This window comes from Lissotriton vulgaris, chromosome 1_1 (genome assembly GCF_964263255.1).
Source record: "Lissotriton vulgaris chromosome 1_1, aLisVul1.2, whole genome shotgun sequence".
NCBI lineage: Eukaryota > Metazoa > Chordata > Amphibia > Caudata > Salamandridae > Lissotriton > Lissotriton vulgaris.
The window spans coordinates 294,765,238-294,791,448 of record NC_141685.1 but is presented as its reverse complement, the minus strand read 5'-3'; the positions used below and the strand labels follow the sequence as shown (position 1 = coordinate 294,791,448).

General features: G+C 45.4%; 1 protein-coding gene across 5 annotated transcripts in view; it reads right to left on the bottom strand.

The window, feature by feature from the left end:
• The window catches only part of LOC147747076 (microtubule-associated serine/threonine-protein kinase 2-like), a 1,134,689-nt gene that overhangs the window by 570,000 nt on the left and 538,478 nt on the right, over nucleotides 1-26,211 (bottom strand). For all 5 annotated transcript variants that reach the window (XM_086952330.1, XM_086952331.1, XM_086952332.1 and 2 more), the window contains one exon: nucleotides 23,229-23,260. In XM_086952330.1, coding sequence (XP_086808456.1) covers nucleotides 23,229-23,260 — 32 coding nt within the window. The remainder of the gene's footprint in view (nucleotides 1-23,228; nucleotides 23,261-26,211) is intronic.

The window sequence follows — 26,211 nt, the reverse complement described above, 5'->3', positions numbered from 1 at the left end:
GACCGCGCAGGGGGGTTACACTGGGTTGAATCTTCGAACCACGCATGAATTTACCACGCACACCTTTACCACGCATGACTTTACAACACGGTCCGAATCACAAATGTGTCTTTACAACGCATTATTTTACCTCGCAAGTCGTTACAATGACTTGCCTTATGGAAAGCACTGCACTTTGGAATAGTATAATTTACTATTACAACTCCAGCCTCAGCAGCAGAAGGGAAAGTGTTGGAAAAATATAACATCAGTCTGGCACGCTTTCCCTGAGTTAAGTCGTAGTAATAGCTGGCGTTGTAAAGACGCATTTGTGCTTCGGACCGCCATGTAATGGCACAGCGTGGATCAAGCCACACTGTACAGGCTGTTTCTTGTTGCACAGAAAACAACTACGGTGACATGTCTTACCTGATCCTAGCACCATCTGCTCCTCAGGTGAACGTTTGTCCTCAGCTGGCCCTGCCACTGGGATATTGTGGAATTCCTTGCTGAAATTTTCCTAGTGTCCCTGGAAAGATTTTTTTTTAGGTGGACAGCACAACAGTCAAATAGACTTACTGCTAATAATACAGATGGGGGCTTTTGGATTCAGACCTTTCAACTTTTCGGCTTTCTTCAACCATAGTCTTTCAACCAAGGACTTGAGACTATGACAATCAAGACTTGACTCAGCCCACTGGAGTATTCATCTCTCACTTAAAGCAACTGGTTCTTTGGATGTTGCCTTCCGCCTCCATTTGAGCACAAGCATTAAACTACATGGGGAACTACTTAACACCCATCGCCCTCTCTGCTGGCCCCGCCTGTGTTTCCTCACTAAACCCAGATAAGTTCGCTTTGTCAATGCTTGTTTTATTAGTTTGGGGTGTGCTCACAACTTAGACTAGCAGGTCAGTCAACAGAATCCTTCACTGACAATGCACTAAGATATAAGGCAACTTTTCAATACTTGAAATACCTCATTGTCTTGGTACTCGAACAATGTGTGATTTAATCGATACAGGTGATGGACGGACGCATGCTGCTGGGGTCGCCTGAGATACTACTACAGGGTCTTATCACAGTACCCGAAACACTGGGGCTTATCTTGCTTCCTGAACTAACTAAGGAAGAGATTACTACTTCATGAATCACAGAGCTTTACTATGAAACACTAAATATCTGGACTATTATTGTCGAACTGGCAACACAGATCTAAAATTGTTTCTGATTAATTTCTCGTAAGCAACTTTACAGAATGTTTAAATTCTAAGTCTTATATTTAAAAAGACTACTCGAACTGGGAGAATCATGAGTTGACAGATTGGGAATACCTGCTGCCCAGTTAACATTCAACCCCAAACCTCAGTGTCCAGGATAGAATAAGACGAGAGGATTTGCTACCTAACGAATAAGCTTCTATAGTCTGTCCGCTACTAGCTTTGACAAAGGTTCCTCAATAGTTTGAGACTTCGGAGCCACAATTGGAATAATTTCCCAGGCTCTTATGCTACCATAATACAAGCCTTGAGAAAGTCACGGTGGTGACAAAATGCACGTTGGCTGTTTCCGTGCTACAAAGACAAGGAACCGGATTTCTAATTACTTGACAGAACTTGTACTTTGTAAATGCCAAGACTGCTTGAAACATAACTGATGTGCTTTTGAGGAAATAAATTACTGTTGAATTATTTAATCCTGTTTTGTATACCAAATTCCTGTGACAGAACGTTTCTCTCGTTATCCTATGGTGTTTTCTTTGCTGTAGAAACCTATTAACTGTACACGAAAAATATTTAGAGTGCCGGGGTCCTGTCTCTTGTGTATTCTGAACAGGGTACCTTGTGCCTTGTTCTAATCGATACTCTGGGTAGTAGGGTATCTTACCAGAATTGTTGAAATGTGAAGAGGTAACAGCTAATTTCTAATTTGCACCTGTATCTGATAATACCTTCTTTGAAGTGCGACACTATATCCATCACTACCGTGTACATTGTATATTCCTTTGTGTTCTTACAGAGGCCCTTTCAAGCTAGAATCTGTGTGTGCCCCAACAAGTAAGGGAAGTAGTGCTGCCGATAGCTTCCTTCACAGGGGGTCCGGACGGTGCGCACTGTCGGTTGTATAAACACCTTCCACGTGCCCAACCCGCGACAGTCGCATAAATACTGCTCAATGGACTCAAAACGACTTCACTAAAATTCCACATGAAAACTACCACTTAGTTAGAACCCTTGGTTGAGAGGTTACAGAGTGAAAGATTTGCGTAATAAAAATTACGCGAAAAAGGTGACCCACCTTTAAGCACATTACCTGGGCAGTACGAGGAGGAAAAAAACGGCCTGTGCAGCACAAGGTGGAGAAAGGGATTTCTGATGGAATTTGACTGATATGTTAAATAACCAGAATAAAATATTCTGTGCAAAAAAATGCAATTTCAAAAGAGAAGTATTCGCCACAAAAAACAGTATTTTTGTATTACATTGTCAATATGAAATTACCGTGTGAGCCGGGGTAATGCGTGCATCTGCTGAGTTTATCTTATTTACACGCTGAAGGGCAATTCTGATCATTTGAGCCACTCTTCGCTTCCACCTCATGAACAAAGTACTTGTTACAGTGAGAAACCCATGCCAAATGCATTTATTTACATTTCTAGGAAAAACGCAGAAATTAACATTTCCATTCCTGCTTTTCTAAGTCTGGCTTCTGTTCTGTTACAATGGGAGTCCGTCAACTTAATTTGTGGGTGGGCATGCAACACTGGGACACAGGGCAGAGGTCCACGTAAGCCTTGGAGAAATATGAGATGCGCCTATATGGGCACATTATAGGCATCTTGACGCTATATGTCGCTAGAATAAAAAACCCTTAATATGTACCACCATTAATACGTTTAAGAGGGGCACTGTCAAGGAGTTTGGAGATTGACCCTAAATAATACTTAGAGAAAAGGAGCACACTGTGGCAGTCATGGAGCAAGGTTAAAAGCTGAAAATTAGGTTGTGCTTCAAGGAATGGCCCACAATAGCTTATAACATCACAGGCTCAACCCCCAGTAGAACCATGCATTCACACGAAATGTCCCTCAAATGACTTAACTTTACCTTTTATATCAGGGTGCAACTTCATACAGATATGCCTCAAAATGCGACATAACATACGAATAATACAAATATAATAACAGTCAGAATACCAACACCACAAAACTAAGAACAAAATGTATCTCATGTGCCATAAAAAATGAAACCCTCACAAACCAGGTAACAGAATAAATCCACAAGAAATGTGAAAAAAACAGGCTAAACCCCCTTCCGTAATCCACAATGCATCAGCAAATGAACAATGATTTGTCTGTTCGCAAGCAATTCATTTGTTACTTTGCAAATATTTATTTTGACCTATTGAAAACAACTAATCTACCAAACTATGGCTAATGAACTTTCTAAATTATGAATCACAAATGAATGAACCCACAAGCCATAGATTTGCTTTCATATCCATATTTCTCAAAATATGTCATGAACTTCTTATATAGGTGAGCCATACATTTCTTAGTGTAGTAAAAACAACTTGCTAAAATAGTGGTTAAAAATACTAAAATAAAAGTTTGGAGTTTGCAACTAGATGGGGAAGGAATTTACCTAATAAAAATAATGTATGTGCCTAAATAAGTCATGTGCTTTCTAAAAAGGAGTCTAGGAAAAGGAATCAGTTCTCTCAGTCATCTTGGAATGGACTCGTACTATCAACAGACTCCATCAGTTGCAAACACTACAAGGCCTACGATAGCCTGTAAATTACAACCGCTCACCTTAATCGCAAATACACATCTAACACAGGTACTAAGCTGTATCACCCCTCTTATTAAACCTTCATTCTGCATTATATTAAAAAAAATACTCAACCGCAGCTCTCCTCTGCCACAACAGCTCTTAATATGAGTGATTACACCCCCTTTGAGGGATGCCCTCTTCTCACTATAATTAGCCATAAACAACAGCAACTATTATACACGCCATCTAGCCTTGAGCCACAAATTCATGGGTCTAACCCTAAGCCTCAAAGGTAGGGTCTAGCCCTTGGCCTCAAAGGGAGGGGTCTAGCCCTTAGCCTCAAAGGGAGGAGTCTAGCCCTTAGCCTCAAAGGGAGGAGTCTAGCCCTTAGCCTAAAAGGGAGGAGTCTAGCCCTTAGCCTAAAAGGGAGGAGTCTAGCCCTTAGCCTAAAAGGGAGGAGTCTAGCCCTTAGCCTCAAAGGGAGGGGTCTAGCCGATCGACCCTCAAAGGGAGGGGTCTAGCCCTTGGCCTTAAAGGAAAGGGTCTAGCCCTTTTCCTCAAAGGGAGGGGTCTAGCCCTTAGCCTCAAAGGGAGGGGTTTAGCCCTTAGCCTCAAAGGGAGGGGTCTAGCCCTTAGCCTCAAAGGGAGGGGTCTAGCCCTTAGCCTCAAAGGGAGGGGTCTAGCCCTTCGCCTCAAAGGGAGGGGTCTAGCCCTTCGCCACAAAGGGAGGGGTCTACCTCTTAGCCTCAAAGGGAGGAGTCTAGCCCATCGAGCCTCAAAGGGAAGGGTCTAGCCCTTTGCCTCAAAGGGAGGGTTCTAGCCCTTAGACTCAAAGGGAGGGGTCTAGCCCTTAGACTCAAAGGGAGGGGTCTAGCCCTTAGCCTCAAAGGGAGGGGTCTACCTCTTAGCCTCAAAGGGTGGAGTCTAGTCCATCGGCCCTCAAAGGGAGGGGTCTAGCCATAAACCTCAAAGGGAGGGGTCTACCTCTTAGCCTCAAAGGAAGGAGTTTAGCCCATCGACCCTCAAAGGGAGGGGTCTAGCCCTTAGCCCCAAAGGGAGGGGTCTAGCCCTTAGCCACAAAGGGAGGGGTCTAGCCCTTAGCCCCAAAGGGAGGGGTCTACCTCTTAGCCCCAAAGGGAGGGGTTTACCTCTTAGCCTCAAAGGGAGGGGTCTAGCCCTTAGCCTCAAAGGGAGGGGTCTACCTCTTAGCCTCAAAGGGAGGGGTCTACCTCTTAGCCTCAAAGGGAGGGGTCTAGTCCTTAGCCACAAAGGAATGGCTGTGCATCTTTGCAGATCATCTATCCACCCTTGCTAATCAAAGGAACTCAGGTTTATGTCTCTTAAGCTAACACTTTACATGGCTTTATGTTTTTTAAAACGTCTTTCGCACATCTGATCGAGCTCTGCATTTATATGGCCGCTTTAGTGACCATCTCTACAAGGTGACAAAGATTTTCCTGGGAGACTTCAATGTCCACAGTTTTGATAACAGTAATTCAATGTCCACAGCTCTGTCAAAGATCTAGGTCGTACACTCAACATCAGCTATCTAACCTTCCGTCTGATCTGAAGAGCAATACCCCTGAGTGATGATCCTACCAATGCAATCAAAGCAGAAACTTCTATTCGTCTGGTTTGAGCTACACACCTTCCTGTCCAGCACCTCTCTCCGCGCTTGCGTGTCCCCTTGGAGGACAGTCTGGATGTTGAAAGGAGCCTGGTGCAGGGCACAAGTCCTAAAAAAAGAAGTGGGGGGACGCTGTCACCGGAAGTGACGTCACGACGAGAAGTGATGTCACGAAACGTGCCGAGCTCCTTGTCCCAGAGAGGTCAAAGAGTGAAGTCCAGCTGTTTGGCAGGGGGGTTGGCGTCCCCCCGGTAAAATAAGTGGGGGGACGCCGTCCACCCGCGTGGTACCCCGACTCGAGCCCTAGCAACCAAAGGCGACTCCGGCCCTGCTCCAGCCGGGGCCCCAGATCACAGCCTTCGGTTTGGTAACTCCATACCTTGGGCTGTTTTATATCCAAGCAGCTGGTGCGGCCTTTCTATTTTTGCTTCTTGCTTATATGACCCACACGCAACGTTGCTTTCACTCACCTTCTTAAGTTGGCTCCGGCACACTGTGTTACCAGCAGAACCTCCTTTAAGCGGCTGCTCTTGCTTCCCCATAATCAATGGTTCGGAAATCCTACAGAATATCAATGCTAGAAAGACATTTTGAACACTTCTCTATGTTCTTTGGTTTCTCCCCTATGAATGTGATTGTCATCCCTGGTATGAAGTAGGAAATCTGAGCTATGAAACTGAAGATTATTATATGCTCATGGACAGAAATCAACGAGCCTGCTCAAAGAAGCGTCGGCTTTGCCCCCCAAGTAAAGTCAACTAACAGAGCTCTAAGATAGGTCAGGCTTACGCAGATCCTCGGACCAGATTCTCACCTTGCATGCTGGTGCTTGACATTTTCTTTCTCTCCAATTAAAACCACAGGCCTGCAAGCACCAGAATGTAAAGCAATAGCCAGAAGTGGATGAACTACTCACAGGTACATGACAGGGTCCCTTGAAGACTAAAAGAATTTTTTTTAAATCAATTTAAATTGTTTAAAATACTACAATACTAAATTCAAATTAAATCAGCCATCCTGTGATGAGGAAAAGCAGTTCGCTCTTGACCCAGCCCTGCATCATTACCAATCACCGGCAATAAGCATTCTAGAACGTTGCTTTCTTTGATGACGTCTGCTTGGGTTTTGAGACCTATTGTCGATCACTCGCCAGATGCCCCCTTTAAAATATTTGATTATAGCAGAGTGACTGAACTTCTGTTGTCTGAAAACTATACAAATTCAGGTTCATCACTGTCCCTTTCAGAGTTTTGAACCAATGCAAATAACTTACAACTAAATTGTAGACAAAGAAACCTTTTACGTTCCAGATTATTCAAAAGATCCCTTAGAATTACCAAACCAGTACTGACAATATTTTATTCTGAATTCATTGTCTGCAAATTGTAATTGAAAGGCCCACAATGCAACTGAATGTCCTCATACATTCAGGATGTAGTGCATCCTTTGACATTACTTTTGGTTCTGGTTTGAAAAAAAAAATGAATGAAAAATATACTATGTGGAAAGGACACCAAACCTACCCGTATAAGTGAGTTAACCCCTTGGGCGCGGCCGCAATTCTGCGCCTGTGCGGCAGAATCTCGAGTGGGCGGGTTTATGATGGCCCCCAGCCGTCATTAGCACACGAGCACCGTAGTGCATGACGGCTGGGGGCCGTCATCAGCATCTAAGGGGTTAAAACCACCCAGTTTTGAACACTGTGCTTTAACATGCAGCATTTAAAACAGAGTTATCCCAACATGCCTTAGGCAGGAACTAGGAAGAGCCTTACCCTCTCCACGTCCCGCGCAAAGAGTTTACACCAAGGGTCCATGTCCATAAGGGAGACTCACAGGCCCAGGCGCTGGAATCTTCCTCCGGTGGCCCGCTAACGTGTACATGCCACGCTGACAGACAGGTGCAATGTTCTAGAATGTGTCATTTGCAAAGAGCTGATAATAACAAATACTTCAGCGTCTCTGTGCCAAAGGTCCTGGGAGCTCCACTTCATCGCCTAGTACTGTGGAGGGAGGGCTCTCTTGTAAGGCTATGTAACCCTCACTGGCACCGATGTTGCTGCTGTATGGACTGGCCTCACTGGCATCATTGACACCTCTTCTATAGACTGGCCTCACTAGCACCTCTTCTATAGACTGGCCTCACAGGCACCAATGACACCTCTTCTATGGGCTGGCCTCACTGGCACCAATGACACCTCTTTTATGGGCTGGCCTCACTGGCACCAATGACACCTCTTTTATGGGCTGGCCTCACTGGCACCAATCTATGGACTGGCCTCATTGGCAGCAATGGCCCGCTCTATGGACTGGGACAAATGGCACAACTCTATGGACTGGCCTCACTGGCACCGATGTGCTGCAGCAACTACTGGTGAATGTAATACTGAATGAATCAAACATCCACCCCCAGTCAAAAGATCTGGGTAAAATTAATCATTCTCTTGCTCACCAACCACACCAGTTTGTACCCAGCCATATGAAAATCAGTCTTGACCCTGTTCCTCATGGGAACAATCTAGCCCGAACTGCCAAGCTTGGTCCTCCCTGGACCGGAAATAAGCATCCTGGGACCGGTTTCAGAATAACACCCCTAACTTGATTCCAGTGGCACAGCGAGCAAGGGGTATAACAATCTGGGCATACCCATCTGTAGGAAAGTAGGATCCTTCTGCTTGGTTTCCCCCACTTTTTGCCTGCTGCTGCAATGTTTTTCTGAATAGTCTGACTGGGATCCTGCTAATCAGGACACCAGTATATGTGCTTCTTCCCTAAATTGGACATGGTGAGTACTCCGGTACATTCCAGATTGGCTACTGGTGCATCATTATAATGCCCTAGGGGTACTAAGGTACCCAGGGCATAGGTACACAAGGGGTCCCCCACGGGCCGAAACATATATTATGCCACCCATGAGAGACCACTCAAATTGAGACTACAGGCCTGCCTTGCAGCCTCTGTAAGCTGGTGCTAGCACCACTTACGACATATATAAGTTCCCTTATATCAGAAGTCACTGCACTTAAAACCTATAAGTCACCCGTAAGGCAGACCTTTCAATCCTGAAGGCAGGGTGCTCTGTTATAAGTGTGAGGGTGCCCCTGCATGATCAGGACACCCCTACAAGCTTTGTAGTCCATTTTCCCAGGTGGTATGTGCATCAGCAATTACAATATATAGAGTGTCCATGCGTCATTACGCGATGGCTATCTCTAAACTGGCTGTAATGAACCCCTGTTGTGTTTGGTATCAAACGTGTTCGAATTGCAGCTTTGGAGTATGATTCCATGCAGTGTAAAGCTCCTCTGGGAGGCACTCAGTGCTCCCGGTACCAGTCTTCTAGACCTGGACAGCAAACTAAGGCTGCTGCCGACCAGAGACTCGATTCTGCCCTCCTGCTGCTGAGCCAAGCTCAAGCAGGGGAAGGCAGGACAATAGGTTTCCTGTCACAGGGACGTTTGGCCACCTCCCAGACATGACTTAGTGTACTGGAACAGGGTGGGGGTGCTTTCCAGCGCCAGTAAACTGCTTTGAAGGACATATTTGGTGCTCTCCTTGCATACTCTAGTTGAAACCAGTTCAGGGAGCAGTTGTCTCCGGATCTGGCGTAAAACTGGACAAAGGGCGTGGGAGTATCCTCCCCACTGGCCGGCGCCGCCTCTGGGAGGGACCCCTGAATTGTCCCAACCCTTTGCTTGGGGTACTTAAGAGCTTACCTGTGGGTGGATTCCTAGATTTGTTTTGGGACAAGATTCAGATCTGAAACCATTTCATCTTCAACCGTCTGGGCACTGTGGACTTTGCTTTGGTAACCAAGAAGGCAACTGGGAAGAATCCTGCTGTTCCTGGTCTCGTCTTCCTGCCAGTCTTCTGCGTCATCTGTGCCTGTGCTCCATACAGGTTCTTCTACAGGCCTACTTGATAGAGCAAGACCAATGGCCAGGGGCAGCATCAAGAGATACACTCATACATGCATCAAATGCAAAGTGCGCTCTACACAAGTCAGACAAGTATTGCTTATTAAAACCAATCCACCTCAAGCAATGTAGCCTATTCAAAACACCAGAGTAAACACATGAGATCTCAAAAGCACACGCTTATCACAACCAATTCTATAAGGGAAGTGAAACACATTACTAATCCACCTCCTACTTATCTCTTACTTTGGGTTCTGAAGAAGCATAGTCCTCGCCGCGCTTCAACACCTTGTCAGTGGTAGTAAGCGCTTTGTAAATACAATTCACAATTTTAACCGAATTACAGGAGGTTACATCCTTGGAGTTATTAGTTACTTGTTCAGCACATGAAAAATAAACAGAAGCAAGAGAGGTCAGACTCAAGTCACAAACAGCTGCCTCTCAAAGCATCCTGGCTTTCAGAATTCACACATTTGACAGTATCAACGGGGAATGACTTTACTAGCAACTGCTGGCGAGTGAAGACAGTCAAAGCAGGACACCCCTTCCAAATCTTCTCTACACTGCGAGTTGGTGAGGTGATATCATGAGATTTACGGTGTACGACAGGCAGCTCAAGGAATGGGGATGGAAAGCCACGACCCTAAACGTGGGAGCCTTTTGAACACCAGCAAATCTCAGGGACGGTCAGGAAGTCTTCCTAATGCCCCAGGGCTGCTCCTCGCAGTGTTCAGTCTAAGGTTGGGCAGATCTGTGTGAGAGGGTTGGACATGGCTGTGCAAGAGATAGGAGCAGGCCCGGAATGACTATAGTAGGCATTGGGTGTTATCCCAGGAGCCTAGGAGCCGGTTTTGCAGCTGTGTTGCAATACAGGCCCCCATTAACAAAATGGTAGGGATAGTGGCTGGTCCTACAAAATTGACAGGGCTGCTTTGGGTTCCCAGTCCGGCCCTGGATGAGAGTGCTTAGAGGTAACCACTTGCATGTAAAGACACTGCAGACAGCAGATCTGTAATCTGTTCCCTACTTAACAAATATTTACCAGCGCAAAGTTCATGCACATTTAAATCCAAAGAGGGCACTGACAAAAACAGCTCCACATGGGGTCCTGGCCGTAGCTGAAAAGAAAAGCAAGTAGTAACGCGGAAGGGCTATTGTGGCCAGAGAACAGGCAAGGAGACACTCCTCACGTTTGTCAACACAAATGTAGCTTTGATACCCTTCTGAACTCTGAAATTATTAATCTTACTGAGGGCAACTCTGTGCTTTCGTAAACGTTGCGCTTGCAAATTCTTAAAAAAGATAAACCACAGTATTTTATACATCCAAATTTAACAACTGCCCATAAAATGAATGCCAGCCTGCCCTGCGGCAGACTCCATCGAGGATGCTAAATGCTGCCCTTTGGATGGGCAGGCGCATTGGAAATCTATTCCCACATCTGGGCTTTTTCTCGAAGCGCCAAACCCGACAGAGCGATTGATCAAGTGTCCGGCTGCAGGCAGCCGAAGGAGATGCTCTTGACAGGTAATAACATAATATTGGAAATCCTATCCGGAACACTCGCAGGATGAATTTATTCTGCTCTCACCGGCAGGTCTCAGGGTGATGCTTTCGAACAGACCGGATCAGCAATTGTTTTCAAAAGGCTGAATGCCTGCAGGAGGGGGCCACATGGTGCACTAGTGTAAGCCAAGCTGGGCCTCAGTCATTCAGCACAGGCACATTTTGAGAATCTAAAATGTATCTGAGTAAAAACAAAGAACGACTTAAACAAAGAGAACCATAAAAGCAATAGCACAATGAAGAAACCAAAACCATGAATCTTCAGAGTTGCACTGGGTTTGTCATATGGAATAGCTCATAATTAAGAAAGCCATAAAATGTCAAATATGGCATGAGTCCTAACCTTTAGCCTGACCAGAACCCTTTTCCCTAACATGCCCATGAAAGGCAAGACAACCCATACCCTTACCTACTCCCTCGCTCCACTCGTGTTAACCCTTACCAAAACACTAACCCTTTGTCTTTTCTTAATTTCACTTCAAACCCCAAAAATAACCCAATTGTTCCCATATTTTTATTGCGTTTTTATCATGCAACATAAACATTGCCACAATAAACCAGAACAAACCATATTTTTTACCCTCCGTACATCTAGAAATTCAACTCTAAACCTTTTTCTTTAAATTCACGTTGCATTGCTATATTTAACTTCCGAAAAGATAGACTGCCTAAATGGCCTTTCTTTTTCTTCATCAATATATTTCTTCTTTCTGGTATATCTTCACTTCACTTTCAAATGATTGCTTCTTAATGACATCCTGGCAGTTGAACACCTTGGGCCCGATTCACAGAACTAACTAAAGACAAAATCCTAAACTTACTACTAATGGTATTCACAGAAGTTAGGATTTTGTCTTAAGTTTGTCTTAAGACAAACTTAAGACACACTTAAGACAGACTTAAGACACACTTAAGACAAACTTGTCTTAAGTCTGTCTCAAGTCTGTCTTAAGTTAAGACAAAATCCTAACTTCTGTGAATACCATAAGTAGTAAGTTTAGGATTTTGTCTTAAAGTTAGTTCTGTGAATCGGGTCCATAAATATGTTGTACATTGGTCCCAGTCAGGGCCGGCTTCAGTCCTGGTGGCGGCCCTTACAACAACCTTTTTAGGCGCTCTCCTCCCCCATATCCTCCTTCTACAGTAATTCCCTTACCAAAACTTTCCAACAATGCACCTCATCTCTCCATGGCGTCTCCCCGACATACACTTCATTTTTTTTATGGTGCTACTTACAGTTTACCCGCACTCAGTCCTGTGATTTGCATAGTACGCACGGGCAGTCACATTAACCCTCCGTGTTACTTTACGAAGATCCAAAACAGCAACAAGACAAACTCTGAACTTCCACTAACAGGAACATTAATCAAAAAAGTTATCTTGATATTTTTATTGTTGCCTGAAAGCTACCTGATGCACAAGAAAGTTATTTTAAACACAGCGCCCTCCACCAAAATCATCACCAGGTGCAGCTTCGCACCGTCCTAAAGCCAGTCCTGATCCCAGCAATAGAGCAGGACAAACATTTCCAGAAATGGGGGGAAAGCTAAGGATCTGATGTAAGTGGTGGGGTGAGATACTTACCCCAAATTCAAGCAAACAAAACAAGTTAACAGATTTCTTGTAGACTACTTAAGAGAGAGTAGACTGCTCCCCTGAGAATTTTTTTTGAAGGTTTTGGGATCAAATTTGCTAAAACCCTGCAGACCCTTGTGGGCATTGATTAACTACTCCAGTCCCTTCATGTTGCACCAGAGAAGTGTGGCCTTTCCTAGCAGTAGATCTTGTTTTAAGTCAGATATTACTTCAGTACCAAGGTCATCATTTTTTCATGGGCGAGCCCCTTATGCCAAGGAATACATTCAATATGATAGTGCCAGAAATTTACCATGGATACTTCAGCCACAGCCAGGGGGTCCTCTAAAAATACCCTCCGGTATACAAACATCAGCATTTTGCAATTGACACCCCTATAAAATGAGTACAGGAAATCTTATGACTCGAGATACATCAAATATCAGTTCCAACATTTTGCTACGGATCCACCCATATGCTAAGGCTTGCATGTTCTGTGTCCCTGGAGCTGGGGACGACTGGGCTAGCGGCTTTTTCAGTTAGACCAGTTCTAGTCCCCATAACCAATGATGGTGCCTTAATAGAGGTATGTCAGGGCCTGCAGTTTGCCACAATTAACATAACCCATCCATATTCTATTAGTGCCCTTGTCCATAAGACAAGAATAACCTCCAGTATGCCAGACCAACAGAACTCTTGCACACTTATACTAAAACATACACACATTCCCTCTCACACACATTCTCACATCTCTCTTGCACTCTTTTGCACATTTGTACTCTATCACACTCACACAGAGATACACTGCCACTCACACTTCGATTAATTAATCTGCTTTTATTGTGTTCGAAAAGCTTGGCCTGGTGCTTCTGCTATACCAGCCTTGCCTTTTAGTGAAGCTTAATAAAAACCTCTATATGCTATTCAAACATAATATATTGCCCTGTCAAAGTTTGTTACAAGTATGATGTGAATACAAACTGCATTTCCTTAAAATAGCATGGTTTCACATGTGGATTAAGCAGGTACAGTATTGGAAATGAACTATTTGATGTTTTAACATGTATATCAGAGCATCCAATTGATCTTATGAAATGCTCGACTTCTTCTGCAACTATGGATTTTATCGAGTAACACTTTGCATTTGAGGGTTTTGAGACCCACCTTACAATGTGAAAAAACTACAAGTCCTGGAATGAAGCATTGTGGTGAATGGAAAGCCAGGAATGGCTGAAGGTGTCAGACGATCCTCAATCCATCACCATACCCCAGAGCCTGAGGCCTTAGTCCCCCTCCTCGCACCATCCCACATTCTCAGCCGACTTTCCCCTTCTTGCACCAGCCCCGTTGCTGCAGATGGAATTTAGTGGACATCTAGTACTACGGAAGAGAGTGGGGCTCCAGGGGGTCCTGGAACTAGGGGGGGGGAAACAAAGCCTTGTTAACCAGTTCACAAAGGCATGGTCTTTTAAAGACCGGTAAAAAACTTGGGTGTGGTGGAGATAAGATTCCAGACACTGGCCAGCCAATGCCACAGTAGCTCAAGTGGCAGCAGGCTGGGTTGAGACACACGAGGGGGAGGGAGGGTCTTAAAGTTCTTTTAGCCCAATCAGTGTTGCACGTTTGATTGCCACCTTTGTCCGTCTTTCCTAAGCACAGACCCAGCACGCTCCCAGACACAGAACGATGGACAGTTGATGACATTAAACAGTCACAGTGAGGAGTGCATCTGTATCTTTTCATTCTCTAGCTCTAAACAAACAGTTGAAACAAAATCCATCCATAGCGCCTTGCAAAGAGTATACTGCCTAGCGTTCTTCCAAGTACTACACATCAGGCATCAGACTAACGCACTACAGCATGGTACTCCGCATTACCACACTGAAATGCATTGTAACGCATATGCATAGTGTCTGAGTCTCACCTATGACACTCAATGAAGCGCTGCCTAACTGTTAAATATGTGTGTCACTGCAACAAATGATGGATGGAATGCTGAATGATTCAAACATTCTCCCCCAGTAAAGAGATCTGGGTTGAATCCATAGTTCTTTTGCCCACTACACCACCCCAGTTTGGACCCAGCCACATGCAAATCCATCCTCATGGAACCAGTCCAGCCCGAACTGCCAAGCCAGGTCCTCCCTGGACCGGAAACAAGCATCCTGGGAACCGTTTCAGGGTAGGTCACCCTTCATCAGCCAAGCTAGCTTGAATCCAGTGGAACAGTGACCAAGGGACCCACGTCTGGGCATACCCATCTCACCTAGGGCGAAAAGTGTAACTGCAACAAATAATGGACTGTATGCTGAATGATTCAAACATTCTGCCCCAGTCAAGAGACCGGAGTTAAATCCATCGTTCTTTTGCCTACTACGCCACCCCAGTTTGGACCCAGCCATAGCGTAATGTGGAAAAGAAGGTTGGATCTAAGCCACTTATGTATGGCACAGTAAGACTGTGTTTGAGAAATATCATACAAATGTGATATACATCCACTCAGGACTAAATTGCAGCTTGATGGTATAGATGCAGCGTGTGCGGAAACTGTGGGAAGGGGTACCCATCACCCCAGTTTTCATAGGAGCAAGAAGTGCAAGCTAGAGAAAACATGTTTTTACGTGAGAGAAAATAGCATTTATAAACTTCGCTTAAAAATCTTGACAATTCTTAAACGGCATATTTTATACATTACTACAAAATAAGCAAACTTAGTGCTACGAAAACAGTCATAGGTGTCTTTTTTGCAGTACATTCCTTACATTAAGAATTGTATCTTAAGGCAGTCGTATGTTGCACATGTTTGGAAAAGGAATGTTAGCGAATACCCCAACAGTCATAACTTAAGAGACGTGGTGTAAATTAAGAGAGTCGTAAGTTATGAATGTTTTCTTAAGTCAGCCGTAAGTGCACAGCAATAATGTTAGCTCCAGGGTACTCTGGCCTCCGCTGAACAGTTATTTGTTGGATGGTCCCTATGCCTTACTTGTGTCCCCGTAAAGACAATTCCAGAACAGCTCCTAGTTAGGTGTATGTTATAGAAATACAAACGCACATGACCTGTACAATTGCATGCAGGGTCACACTGAACCAGCTAGGGAAGTTCTCCTCTAATATAATAGATTCAGATACATCAGCCTGGTGAGGGGTCTCCTTGGGACACCGCAGACCCTCTGCTGGGATCTGAGGCCTTTACAGTGACATGAAATCAACAAGCTTTACCAGCTCTCACTGCATTCTCCCCCCACCCCACCCCCCTCGTCTGCTCTCTGCTCGGACTTGCAGCAGCGCACAAGGCAAATGCCTCACATTCCTTCTGACATTCACCTGGGACCTTCAGCAGTCTGATTTCCCCTCAGCAGCACCCTACTGGCAGTGGAAGTAGCCTCTTTTGTGGTCTTAGAAAATGTGACTGCTTGTCAATAAGCATTTTGTTTGAATAACCCCAATCTAGCATCTCACCAGCAACATAAGCATGGCCACTAGCAGCATCCGTAGCAGCGACTAGAACCAGGGGCAGATGGCCCACGCCAAAGAAGTAGCCTTAATACCAGTACCCACGGGATGCATCTAGTCTGGACCTTGGAATTAGGCGTGAGCAAAATAGCAACAACAATAAAAAAGTTGAACTGTTGCAAAATTGTATGTTAAATTTGGGGAAACTAAGTTAGTGGTATCTTATGAAACAAGCATTGGTAATGCATCTGTTTCGCCTATGTGATCAATAAGAAGCTGTTTTTGTTGTAAGCTGTAGCTTAGTCAGCAGTTGTGCAATATAAGTTATTAAAACTCTTGTAAAGTGTTATGCCTTTCTTATGAAGAAAGGCAATATATAGTGTGCTCCTATGCGTCAGCGTGATAATGCCAATTGTAATTGTGAATCTGTGTAAACAGTGAGAAGGAGGAAACACAGCTCCCAACATATTGACAGTGCTAAAGAAAATGAAAATGCATTTGCCTGGAAAGCATTAAGGTTTCAGTAACTTATATTGCACAACTGCTCACTAAGATACAACGTACAACAAAAACCAACTTATTATTGATCCCAAAGGTGAAACCAATGCATTACCAATGCTTGTTAGGATATGGATATACAACAGGGCACTTCACTTATTTTTGATAATTTGGCCTTTTGTCACACTAGTTTATTTGCTGCACACACGTAGTTTGTTCGTTGGTCATGTCAAACACCGGATGTGTATGGTTAGGAGTATGATTTCATGCAGGGCCGAGAGGGGGCGCTACCAGTCACATTACTAATAAAAGTGTGTGAAAAGAAAAAGGACTCTAATGCGAGATGTGTTGGAAGGTTAGCTCACACACTCGTCTATCCTGCAGTGTACTTAGTTCTCTGGTGCTTTGCAGCAGTTTTAACATCTTTTTAGAGTTTCTCGTTGCTCAAATGGGTGTAATTTCTGATATTTATATTTTCCCTCGCCTGCATTGCTTGATTTTGATTTCGAGACCGTGTCACTCATAGTCGTTTAATGTCACTCATAATTACACTGACATTATGGAAATGTCAAATATAAGCACTCTCAAAACTTGGCAGGCAGCTATGACGTCCCACATCATCAAACAACTGCAGCGCTGTTGACAATTTGGTAGAATCCACGATGGGTGATAATAAGTACAGTTTATAAGGATCGACACTGGAGATCCGATTAAATCTCTCCTAAAAGGGGTGAACGATCCGAGTTCAGCTTCTATCTTCCGTTCTAAACGTGCTATAAATATCAGCGGGCTCGCAGGTGACCAACGGGTGCCCCCTGCTTGCTGAAATGATCTGGCTAGCTGATACTTTCACTTTTTCTTTTTCACCCACTTAAATGAAACGCCGCTAGGTGGCACTGCAGCCTCAAAAGTATGGTGCAGTCGCTAACAAAAATCCGGCACATGCACACCAGCCGGTCCCAGCGTTTTACAAATGACCAAAAAATTAAATGTAACTAGGAATCTTTTAGACGATGTATGGCCTGGACCTCTGTAATTAAGGGTGTGGGGGTGGGCTATGACCTAAAACAAGTAAAATAGAATAATGGGCAGTTTGGGGTGCCTCGACGTGTGTTTTCGGTTAGTGTATCCAACCGCATCTCACAATAACTAACACACACATCTAAAAGAAACCAGACAAACTGGCTTTGCCAATGCTTCTTAGCACCAGGGCTTTAAGTGGGGTGAAAAAACTGGGGGGTCTCTCAAAGGGGCGTGGCCAGTGCACTTAGGGGAGTGGCTTTAAAACAAAAATATGTGTTTAGCATAGTGTGCCGCCCGACTTGTATTTTGCTGTTCCTGTCATTGCATCCAAATATGTGAGACAAGTCACATTACACTTACAACAAGTAAGGACTATTGGCTTTGTCAAGGGTTATTAGTTGCATAAGATAAATAAGCTGCAACTATGGCTGGTTACATATAACATTGAAAAAGCTTCCAATTGAAGCCCTGGTGACCCTACCGCAATGCTGCTGCTCTAGCGTTTCAGAAATAGAAGGGAAAACCAGAAAGAAAATGACTCTTTAAAGGATTTCCCTTCCACTACACCGCTCACCTGGCATGACGTCATGCCGTAACTTCTCCCCTAGTGAGAAGTGAGCAATGTGAGCACGTACACACCGATGTGCCTGCTGTCTTGAAACGGGTCTCTATCAGGCTCTGTGCGCCCTGGCACTTTTTTCTGGACTGCACTGACAGCAAACTGCTGTCACTGCAGTCCGGAAAAAAACGGAGCGCCTGGGCCAGGGCTCAAAACCGAGCCCGATAGAGACCCGTTTCGAGGCCCCCATTAAAAAACTGCTGGTGCTCAGACCCCTTTAGACCCGGCCCACTTAAAGCCCTGCTTAGCACTGAATTTTCTTTAGAGTGAATACTAGGTAAACTCGGTTAGCCTACGAATTCAGATTACGAAGCAGTATACTGACGCCTAGTGGCCACGATGATTCAACAAACGAACTTAATGAAACTTGGAAAGTGTATGAGAGCCACATTTCGCTTTTCTTTCGTGAGTTCGGTAGGCTGTTGGTCGTTATGGTGTCAGCTCCCCGCAGGAATATGACCCAATTGAACCAGGCTTTAAAGGTGGCTTTCGCTGAGTCTTTCCAGTTAGGAGCAGGAGGTCAATCATAATCAGAATTTCAAAATAATAAAAAGGTGAAACCTCACAGTGGGGGAGCAGTGCTAGCGGTATTGCCAGACTCGATAGGCGAGAATTGTTCATGCAGCTGCACTGCTCGTGCTCTCTGTAGAGGGCGCTCCTGGGCCGCTGAGAGTGGGGCCAGGCCCTCGAGTGGGTACAGATGGGGCACTGCTTGGGGCGCTTTGGGAGCAGTCACGCTGGGCGTACACAGGAAAGACCAGTCTACCACACACATTGGTAAACCATGGGCGACGATCATACGGAAGGGCCTCAGCCGGGGAAGCCTCGCCAGGGATCTTCGGCGCCTCGAGGGTACGGGAAAACAAGACTGGCACTGGGAATCTGCCAAGTGCGGCATTTGTAAAAAAACACAATGCTAGGCCTGAAGATTTGCTCAGAAGCCCGCGGCCGGTGCTATTGAATGTGGGGTCCCCAACACCGAGCCGGTGTAGCCTGGATTCCATTTGAAGCCTCTTTAATACACACTGAATGCCCCTTCATCTTTCTCTGGCCGGGTCTTGCTTTCTCCCTTTGTCACAGCATTTCAGTCTTTCTCTTACTTCTTGCCCTTTTGTGTGTTTTTCTCTCTTATTCTCTGTTCAAAATTTGATGAGAAAAACTAAGTGTTGGTCCCCATAAAGGGGTGCAGGTGGGTCACACCGGCTCAAATTAAGCACTGCATGACTTGCCTACTCTGGTGATATCACTTACAAGGCAAGCCTGTGTCACCATCAAGCACTGAGTGTAATACAAACTGTAAAGCTGCTCTAGCGCACCCTTCATCACCAGCGAAGGTCCGGTAGTCAATAGTTCACAGATCAATAGGACACTTGATCCTGAAAAAAGGCTCACTCATTTTAAAGACTGAGATCCCTTCTAGTCAATATGATTGCGCTTCTATAATCACCACCCAGTCTCAACGCAAACAAGGAGGCCCAGCATGTGGGCAGGTGTACTCAAGGAACACGGTGAAGGCGCTGGTCCACTCCATTCATCCTCAGGTACATGCCTGCATCAATGGAATGTAACAAAATAAATACATTTATTTTCAGGCAGTTGCCGTAACAGCGCCATGTCTCTCATTTGGTCCTGTGCATTATTGCCACTGAGTAACTTGAAAAGGTCTTGTGAAAGCCACTACCCACAATGTTCCTGAAGAGAATGCCAACAGCAGAACAGGGATGTGTCCTTGAGATGGCTGACTGGATTGAGGTGTATCACAAGCTATGTCGCATCCATAGTCACTTAGGAACTTTCCTGAAGCCTCTCGTCAGGACTTGGGAGATGATATGATGTCCAACCCCGCTGTCCTAGGAGTCGCGCTGAGTGTTTCAGGACCAGAGGTTAGAAGCAGCTCAGGCTACCGAGGGGGCTGGAGACGCAGTGAAGCCATGATGGGTGGTGTAGTAAGAGCATGGAACAACTTTCCACCACAAGTGGTGGCGACCAACAGGACCTTGCAGCTCCAATCCAGAGTTACTTCAAGTAGGAACCAGGTCCCAGGGACAGACAAGCCATCCTCTGACCTACCACCACACTACAACGCAAGCTTCCTACAGAACCACTGCCGGCGACTAATGCAGATCACTGCCTGGATGTGCAGCGTACACTGCCCACCCACAGCTGAAAAATAACATTGACACTGTAGGGACAAGACCACTCACACACCCCCTGGTAACAAGGAAAGCACCCTCATGCCAAATTACCCTCTGAAGCCCTGGGGCGGCCCAACCAAAAAGTGAACCATGACGTGTAACTATTCCTGAAACCACATTTGTAGCAAGAACAAACTGATCCATGAAAAAAGCATTCTTGAATGGCGGTGGGAGGGTCTGCACTGCCCTGATGATGTCAACCAGAGACTAAATGTGCCTTCTGCAGTTCAAGATACGATTCAGCCATAAAGGGCACAGCACAAACCTACAATAAAGCGCTTTTACGCAATTAAGTTGGGAGTGACAAAGCAGCATTTGAGGCACCAAAGTAAAATAAGCCAGCAATTAAGGGTTGAGCACCCCCCTTTTAAGGGGATTTCTCAGTACGGTACCACAGGAAGATCACAACATGAAAACATTGATCTAACAAAACCTTTTTTGAAAAACTCTTGAGGAGTTCATTTATTTCCCATTGGCCATACACATAGCAAGGTGCCGAAGTCCCTTCCCTCACTGACAAAGGATGCACTTTGTGTAGCATGAAAGGCTAGATGTGTGCGAGGAGTTTTACATCTCAAGGGTCCAGAAGAAACAGTGCTTAATTTGTAAAAAAAAAGGTGCCGGTGCTCAAAACTCAGTTCGATTCCCGAGGCTGGTGCAATTAAATGTCGGCGCGCCAAATTCCAAGGCTGGTGGTCTTTAATACACCGCATGTCTTTTTAATTCACTATCAGCCACTCCCTCCCCTTTATCTCATTCTTGAAGGCCCCTGCTTTCTCTGTTTCTGAATGTTTTCCTGTCTTTCTCTTCCTCCTTCATCTTTCTCTTCCTTAGTCTTTCAAAGCTGTGTTTTTTCCCCTCTTGTGGTCGGTAATTATATGATAGGAAAAAATAAGCGCAGCTACCCACTAATAAGGGCTGGAAGTCCCCACCAGGAGCCACTGGCTCAAATTAAATACTACCCTTGCACCCTCAGTCGTGGTAACGCACATGATTTACAGTTTTTATTCCTCAGTGAAGTAAGTGACGATAACTATCGATGGCTAGTGTTTTATCTCTTAGATTGAGCACGGAAAGGCCATTAGTGGACAGAGTATCTTAAAAGTGTCCAAGGGGTCCCAGCTACAAGTGGCTGCTAAGTATTGCATCTGCCTTTGTGTACTCTATGCAGTAGCCTAACAGGAACGTTTTCCTGCCCCCGCCACAGGTCCCGGTTAAGTAGTAAAAAGCAGCTATTTATTTGTGATAATGGGTGCCTCAGACTCCCGGGTCCTGGTGCCAATACACCTGCTGCACCATTGGAAGTTACCACCTTGACTACTACATTTTGTGCTCGTTCTTTTTGCCTACTGCTCCAGCTGCACCAGCACGCACACCTCAAAACTAATTACTCTTCACTTACTGTGAGGCGCTAATAAATAGGAATGTGATTGCACTCTCTCATGGCGGCTGATGAGATGCACTAACCAAGGGTTGCAGATATTACATGTCCAAAACCTGGAAACGCAATTAGTAAACATCTCCATACCAAACTTAACAACGGCAACACGTTTTTTACACTTTACAGCATTAATGCTGTAAAGTGTTAGCTGATCCCTATTTTCACATACCTAATGCAGATGACCCGTCTCCCATGAAACGGTCAATCCAGTCAATGTCGACGTGCTGTCTGTGGCTGCAGCCTGGCTCCAATCCACAAAGAGGCACCTCAGCTCCAAAGGAGTGGGCATTTGGCAGCACTGGTAATAGTGCAATCTATCCTGTGGCTTGAGGCAACAGTGTAGATAGAGCAATGCACACCATGGCGATGTTCAAACAAAATGATCTGGACTGCCTCTCCTCCAGCCCGTTACTTCTCTCGCATGCAAGGCGCTAACTGCCAGCCTAATACACTGTGGGCCCCTTCTCCAGCCCCTGCTCTTTGAAGCATTCCAGGCCAGCATGGGGTCGGGGAGGAATTAACATGTTTATTGCAAACCAACCCTGCCTCTCGTCTCGTCTCCTCCCGGAGTGAGGCTGAGGCTACTAAAGATCGTTTCCCTTCTGTGTTTTTTGCAGAAGGCATGCTCTTAAAACAGGAAGACGGGATGGTGAGAAAAGGAAACCGTACCTACCTGGGCCCACACAACGCCATATTTACGAGGGGGGCTGGGGGTAATTCCGGCTTTACTGGTAGAATCAGAAAAAAATACAATTCATGCCATGCTCCTCTGCCTCGGTTACCAATGTTGAGGCGCACCCTCAGGGCGAGGATGTGGCCTAAGGGCAAAAGATACCGACGTTGGAGCTGGGAAAACATGTTCGCACCTCGGCGTCGGCTCAGCATCCTGTAACTCTGGGCAAATCATTCATCTTTATTGGTAGGCACGGCCCCGGGAAAAATGAATGTGTCCGTGTGTACTGTAACTGGTGCTTGTGTAAAGCGCCTCCTTCAATACATACCTTAAGGGTAGATTTCGCTCTATATAAATCTGCAACAACAAAAAAAGTCGCTTCTCTCTTGCTTCATCAATTATTCATTACTTCGTTTCTTTTTTTCCACTTTTATACAGCGCGAGCTTTCCTGCTTAGTTTCAGGTTACATACAGCCTGAGACAGCGCCTGGGTTTTTCTTTTGTTTGCTATTCTTTGGCCAGTCTCTTAACAGCAGTCTTCCAGTGTAGACCCGGCCCTGAAAAATAAGTGCCGGTGCTTAGCACCGGAAAGCACCGGCACAAATTAAGCACTGAGAAGAAACAAATACATTCTTTACCGAACACTCATCTGAAATTCACAAACAGAGGGTTAAACAGAATGCCTCTTAGGGACATTTTGACTTAACCACAAATAATAAAACTATTTCAAATCAGAAGGTAATAAGCGCCTCTACCCTCCCCTCCCAACCTAACCTCCAAATGTATTATCACAAGTTGACATCAAAAGTTAATTCTTAGCCCAGGGTGAGGTTCAGGCGTAAACAATCAGTAAACTTCTTGTTAATGATAAACGTTGTACTTACAAGCTTCCTCTTCTTGGAAGACTCAGCTCCTTCTGAAAGAAAAAAACAAGAGCAGAGGTGAGGGAGGTTTCTCAAGGCAGGGCCTGTGCTTGACACTTTTCACAAGACAGACTATCAGAAGGAAAAGCCGCTCAGCCCCTGAATAACAGTCGACGTACACACAGTGCTACACAACCCAGAAATACTGGTGCAGAGACTAAAAACTGGCAATATATGTCTTGTTATTAACATTACGGCGCTACATAGAAATTCACAGAACTTCAATCTCACGGTCAAAGAATAGAAGCGTGCTCAAGTAGATTCATATTATTGAAGAGGAAGGCTTCCATGTCGCAGCGAGGTAGTGTGAAATGACAGCAGAATGTGTTAATTTATGAAGGTGTGTGCTCTGTGTGGCACACATCTGTGGGATTGCAGGCCCAAGGCAGCCACAGGTCCATGTGCGAGGAGTACCTAGGGGTTGGCTGTCCAGCACAGCCATGTGTTCAGAGTGAGTTGTGATCTACTTTTGAAGCCTTTACAAGTGGACGCTGGCAACTTCAGTCCTAATCCAAGGTTCCTGAACTCTTAAAAATCAATATTTTTTTCTCCTGAGCTTTCAGTCCATTATCTGCATATATTGTAAATGTTTATAAGAGATTAAACCCCCAAATGAGTCTGTTAAACTGAGCATTTACAAAGCCTGTGTTCTGTACTACAAGCCGTCAGGGCCTCACAGTTGGGAACAGATCACAGTCAGGAATTACAAGAACATTGACAAGTCCTATGTGACCACCTCCAAAGTACACTGAGGCATGACAAGCACGCTGTCCGACTGCTAGAATAATGTACCATATGATGCCTGGCACGTGCGTACAGGTCATCGAGTGAGATTCACTGGTCATCCCAACACACAACAGACATCAGAGCTGCCAGGTGGCCTGGTGTTATGAGGGTGATTATCAGTCATTCCTGCTCTTTGAAACAATCGCTGTAGGCATGCTGCGCTTTTCCTACTACAGGTATGACCTACAAGTCCCAGCATGCTTGGTGCTGCTGAAGACTGAACGATGGAGGACGGGCTGAACTGCCACCCTCATAAGGCAAGATCATGTTGATTTTGGTGCCGCAAAACACATCCCGCAACATGACTCAGCCCTGCTTCGTTTCCAGAGCCAATGAGTGACTGGTCGCTCCACTCAAGGGTTTTTCTTTGAATTCTGGGACGTGTAGTCCTGCTTATTTCAATATAAAACCGGTCTCAGGATTCAAAGACAAAAAAAAATGGACCTGGAGCAGCTCATCACACGTGGGCCTGGGAAGCTTGCCAGCTATCATGCCCTTAAAGACCAGCAGTGATGCCTCTTTACCGGACAGTTCCATCTCTGGAGTGAAGTCAGCAGCTAAGGCCAAAGCCCCAAAGAGCACGTGGGACACCTGAGCCACTGGACTGCAGACTGAGTCCATGTGAAATAGTGGGAAGTCATGCAGTGAATTGAAGCTGCACCCCTACACCTGCAGCCATGGAGGAGGCCACAGACGCCCTTCATGGGCACAGACTGGTCACGCATTACCCGGCTACCATCAATGTTTGTCGTAACTAAATGACATCTCATCCTAGTAATGTAAAGCACGCAGTGCTTGTAGGTTTCCCACAAGACGGCCCAGCACGATATAAAGAACATCTCACACACATCAATACAACACATCTATGCCACACAGCCTGCAAACAGCACTACCCCGAAAGGTCAACACACAACAGACTCCATTAGACAGAACAGCGCACACATCTATAGATATGAAACACAGCCTGCTACCATGTTCTTCCCTTTAACACAGCACCAAGACATGGCACAAACCTAGAACCAACAAAAAACAAAACACAAGACAGAACACCTCCGATCCATCACAGTAAAGACATGCCATGCAGTCAGCAATCACACTGCTCCAGCAGCACCGACCACCATGATATGCAACACAAACATAAGATAAGGTACAGTAGACCCCAATGTTTAAAAACAACCCAGACGAGGAAAGCCCCCACAACTACTACAATACAACTAAGCACCAAATATGGAACCTAATACAACAAAACATACCGAATGTCTCACCTTATGCTGGCGAACACAAGGCAAAAGTTTTGCATAAATCCAACTCAATGTAGAGCAACAGAACAGTAGCAAAACGTTCACTACTTAATATGCTGAACACTAGCTGACATCACAGACAAACACAACAAAACAAATGAGACAGAACCTACCAAAAAACATTCCCTACCCAACATAGACACACTAACAGCACTAACCGCTAAGGAGGCCCCTGTATCACTAACAGTAAAGAACAAATTACAGAAGACATCGCACACAAGCGCAGGCAGAGCTCAGGCAGGCCTCAGTACACACCACGATCAGGCTATCTTATCTGTAACCATTAGGCACCAGGCTAACCAACGGCCTATGAGGTGCCTATGCCCTAAGCTCTGATAAGAAGATATTGCCCGGTCCTTCCAACAGGACCACAATAAATCCATCACCTTAGAGCCTTGGTCATGTTCCTGCCCCAACGAAGCCTTTGACATATGATCAATTCAGGCAGAAGTCACACAATGCAAGTGTCATCATCTACAAAGTCTCGGTGACCAACCAGAACCCCATCCCGAGACATCTCAAGACAAGGGTACCGTAGAGTGAGCTCTTCAATGCCCGCCTTGGAACCATGTGGAATGGAGCACGCAGGCACCCAACAGGGTTAAAAGGCTGTACTAATGGAGCACAGAGCACTACACACACCAACATAACATGCGCGCCCGTCACTTCTGCAAAGTAAGCTCTGCCCAAGACCAACAATTTCACTTTTGGGTCTCCACCACAGAGCGAGGCGCCAGCGGCGGAACAAACGCCAACAGGACTGGGGGCAAACCTCTCAATGGGCATCTTCGAGTGCGATGCCCACTCTCCCACCAAACAAGACTCAAATGAGTAATGCATGCTCTCTGCAGCGTCCA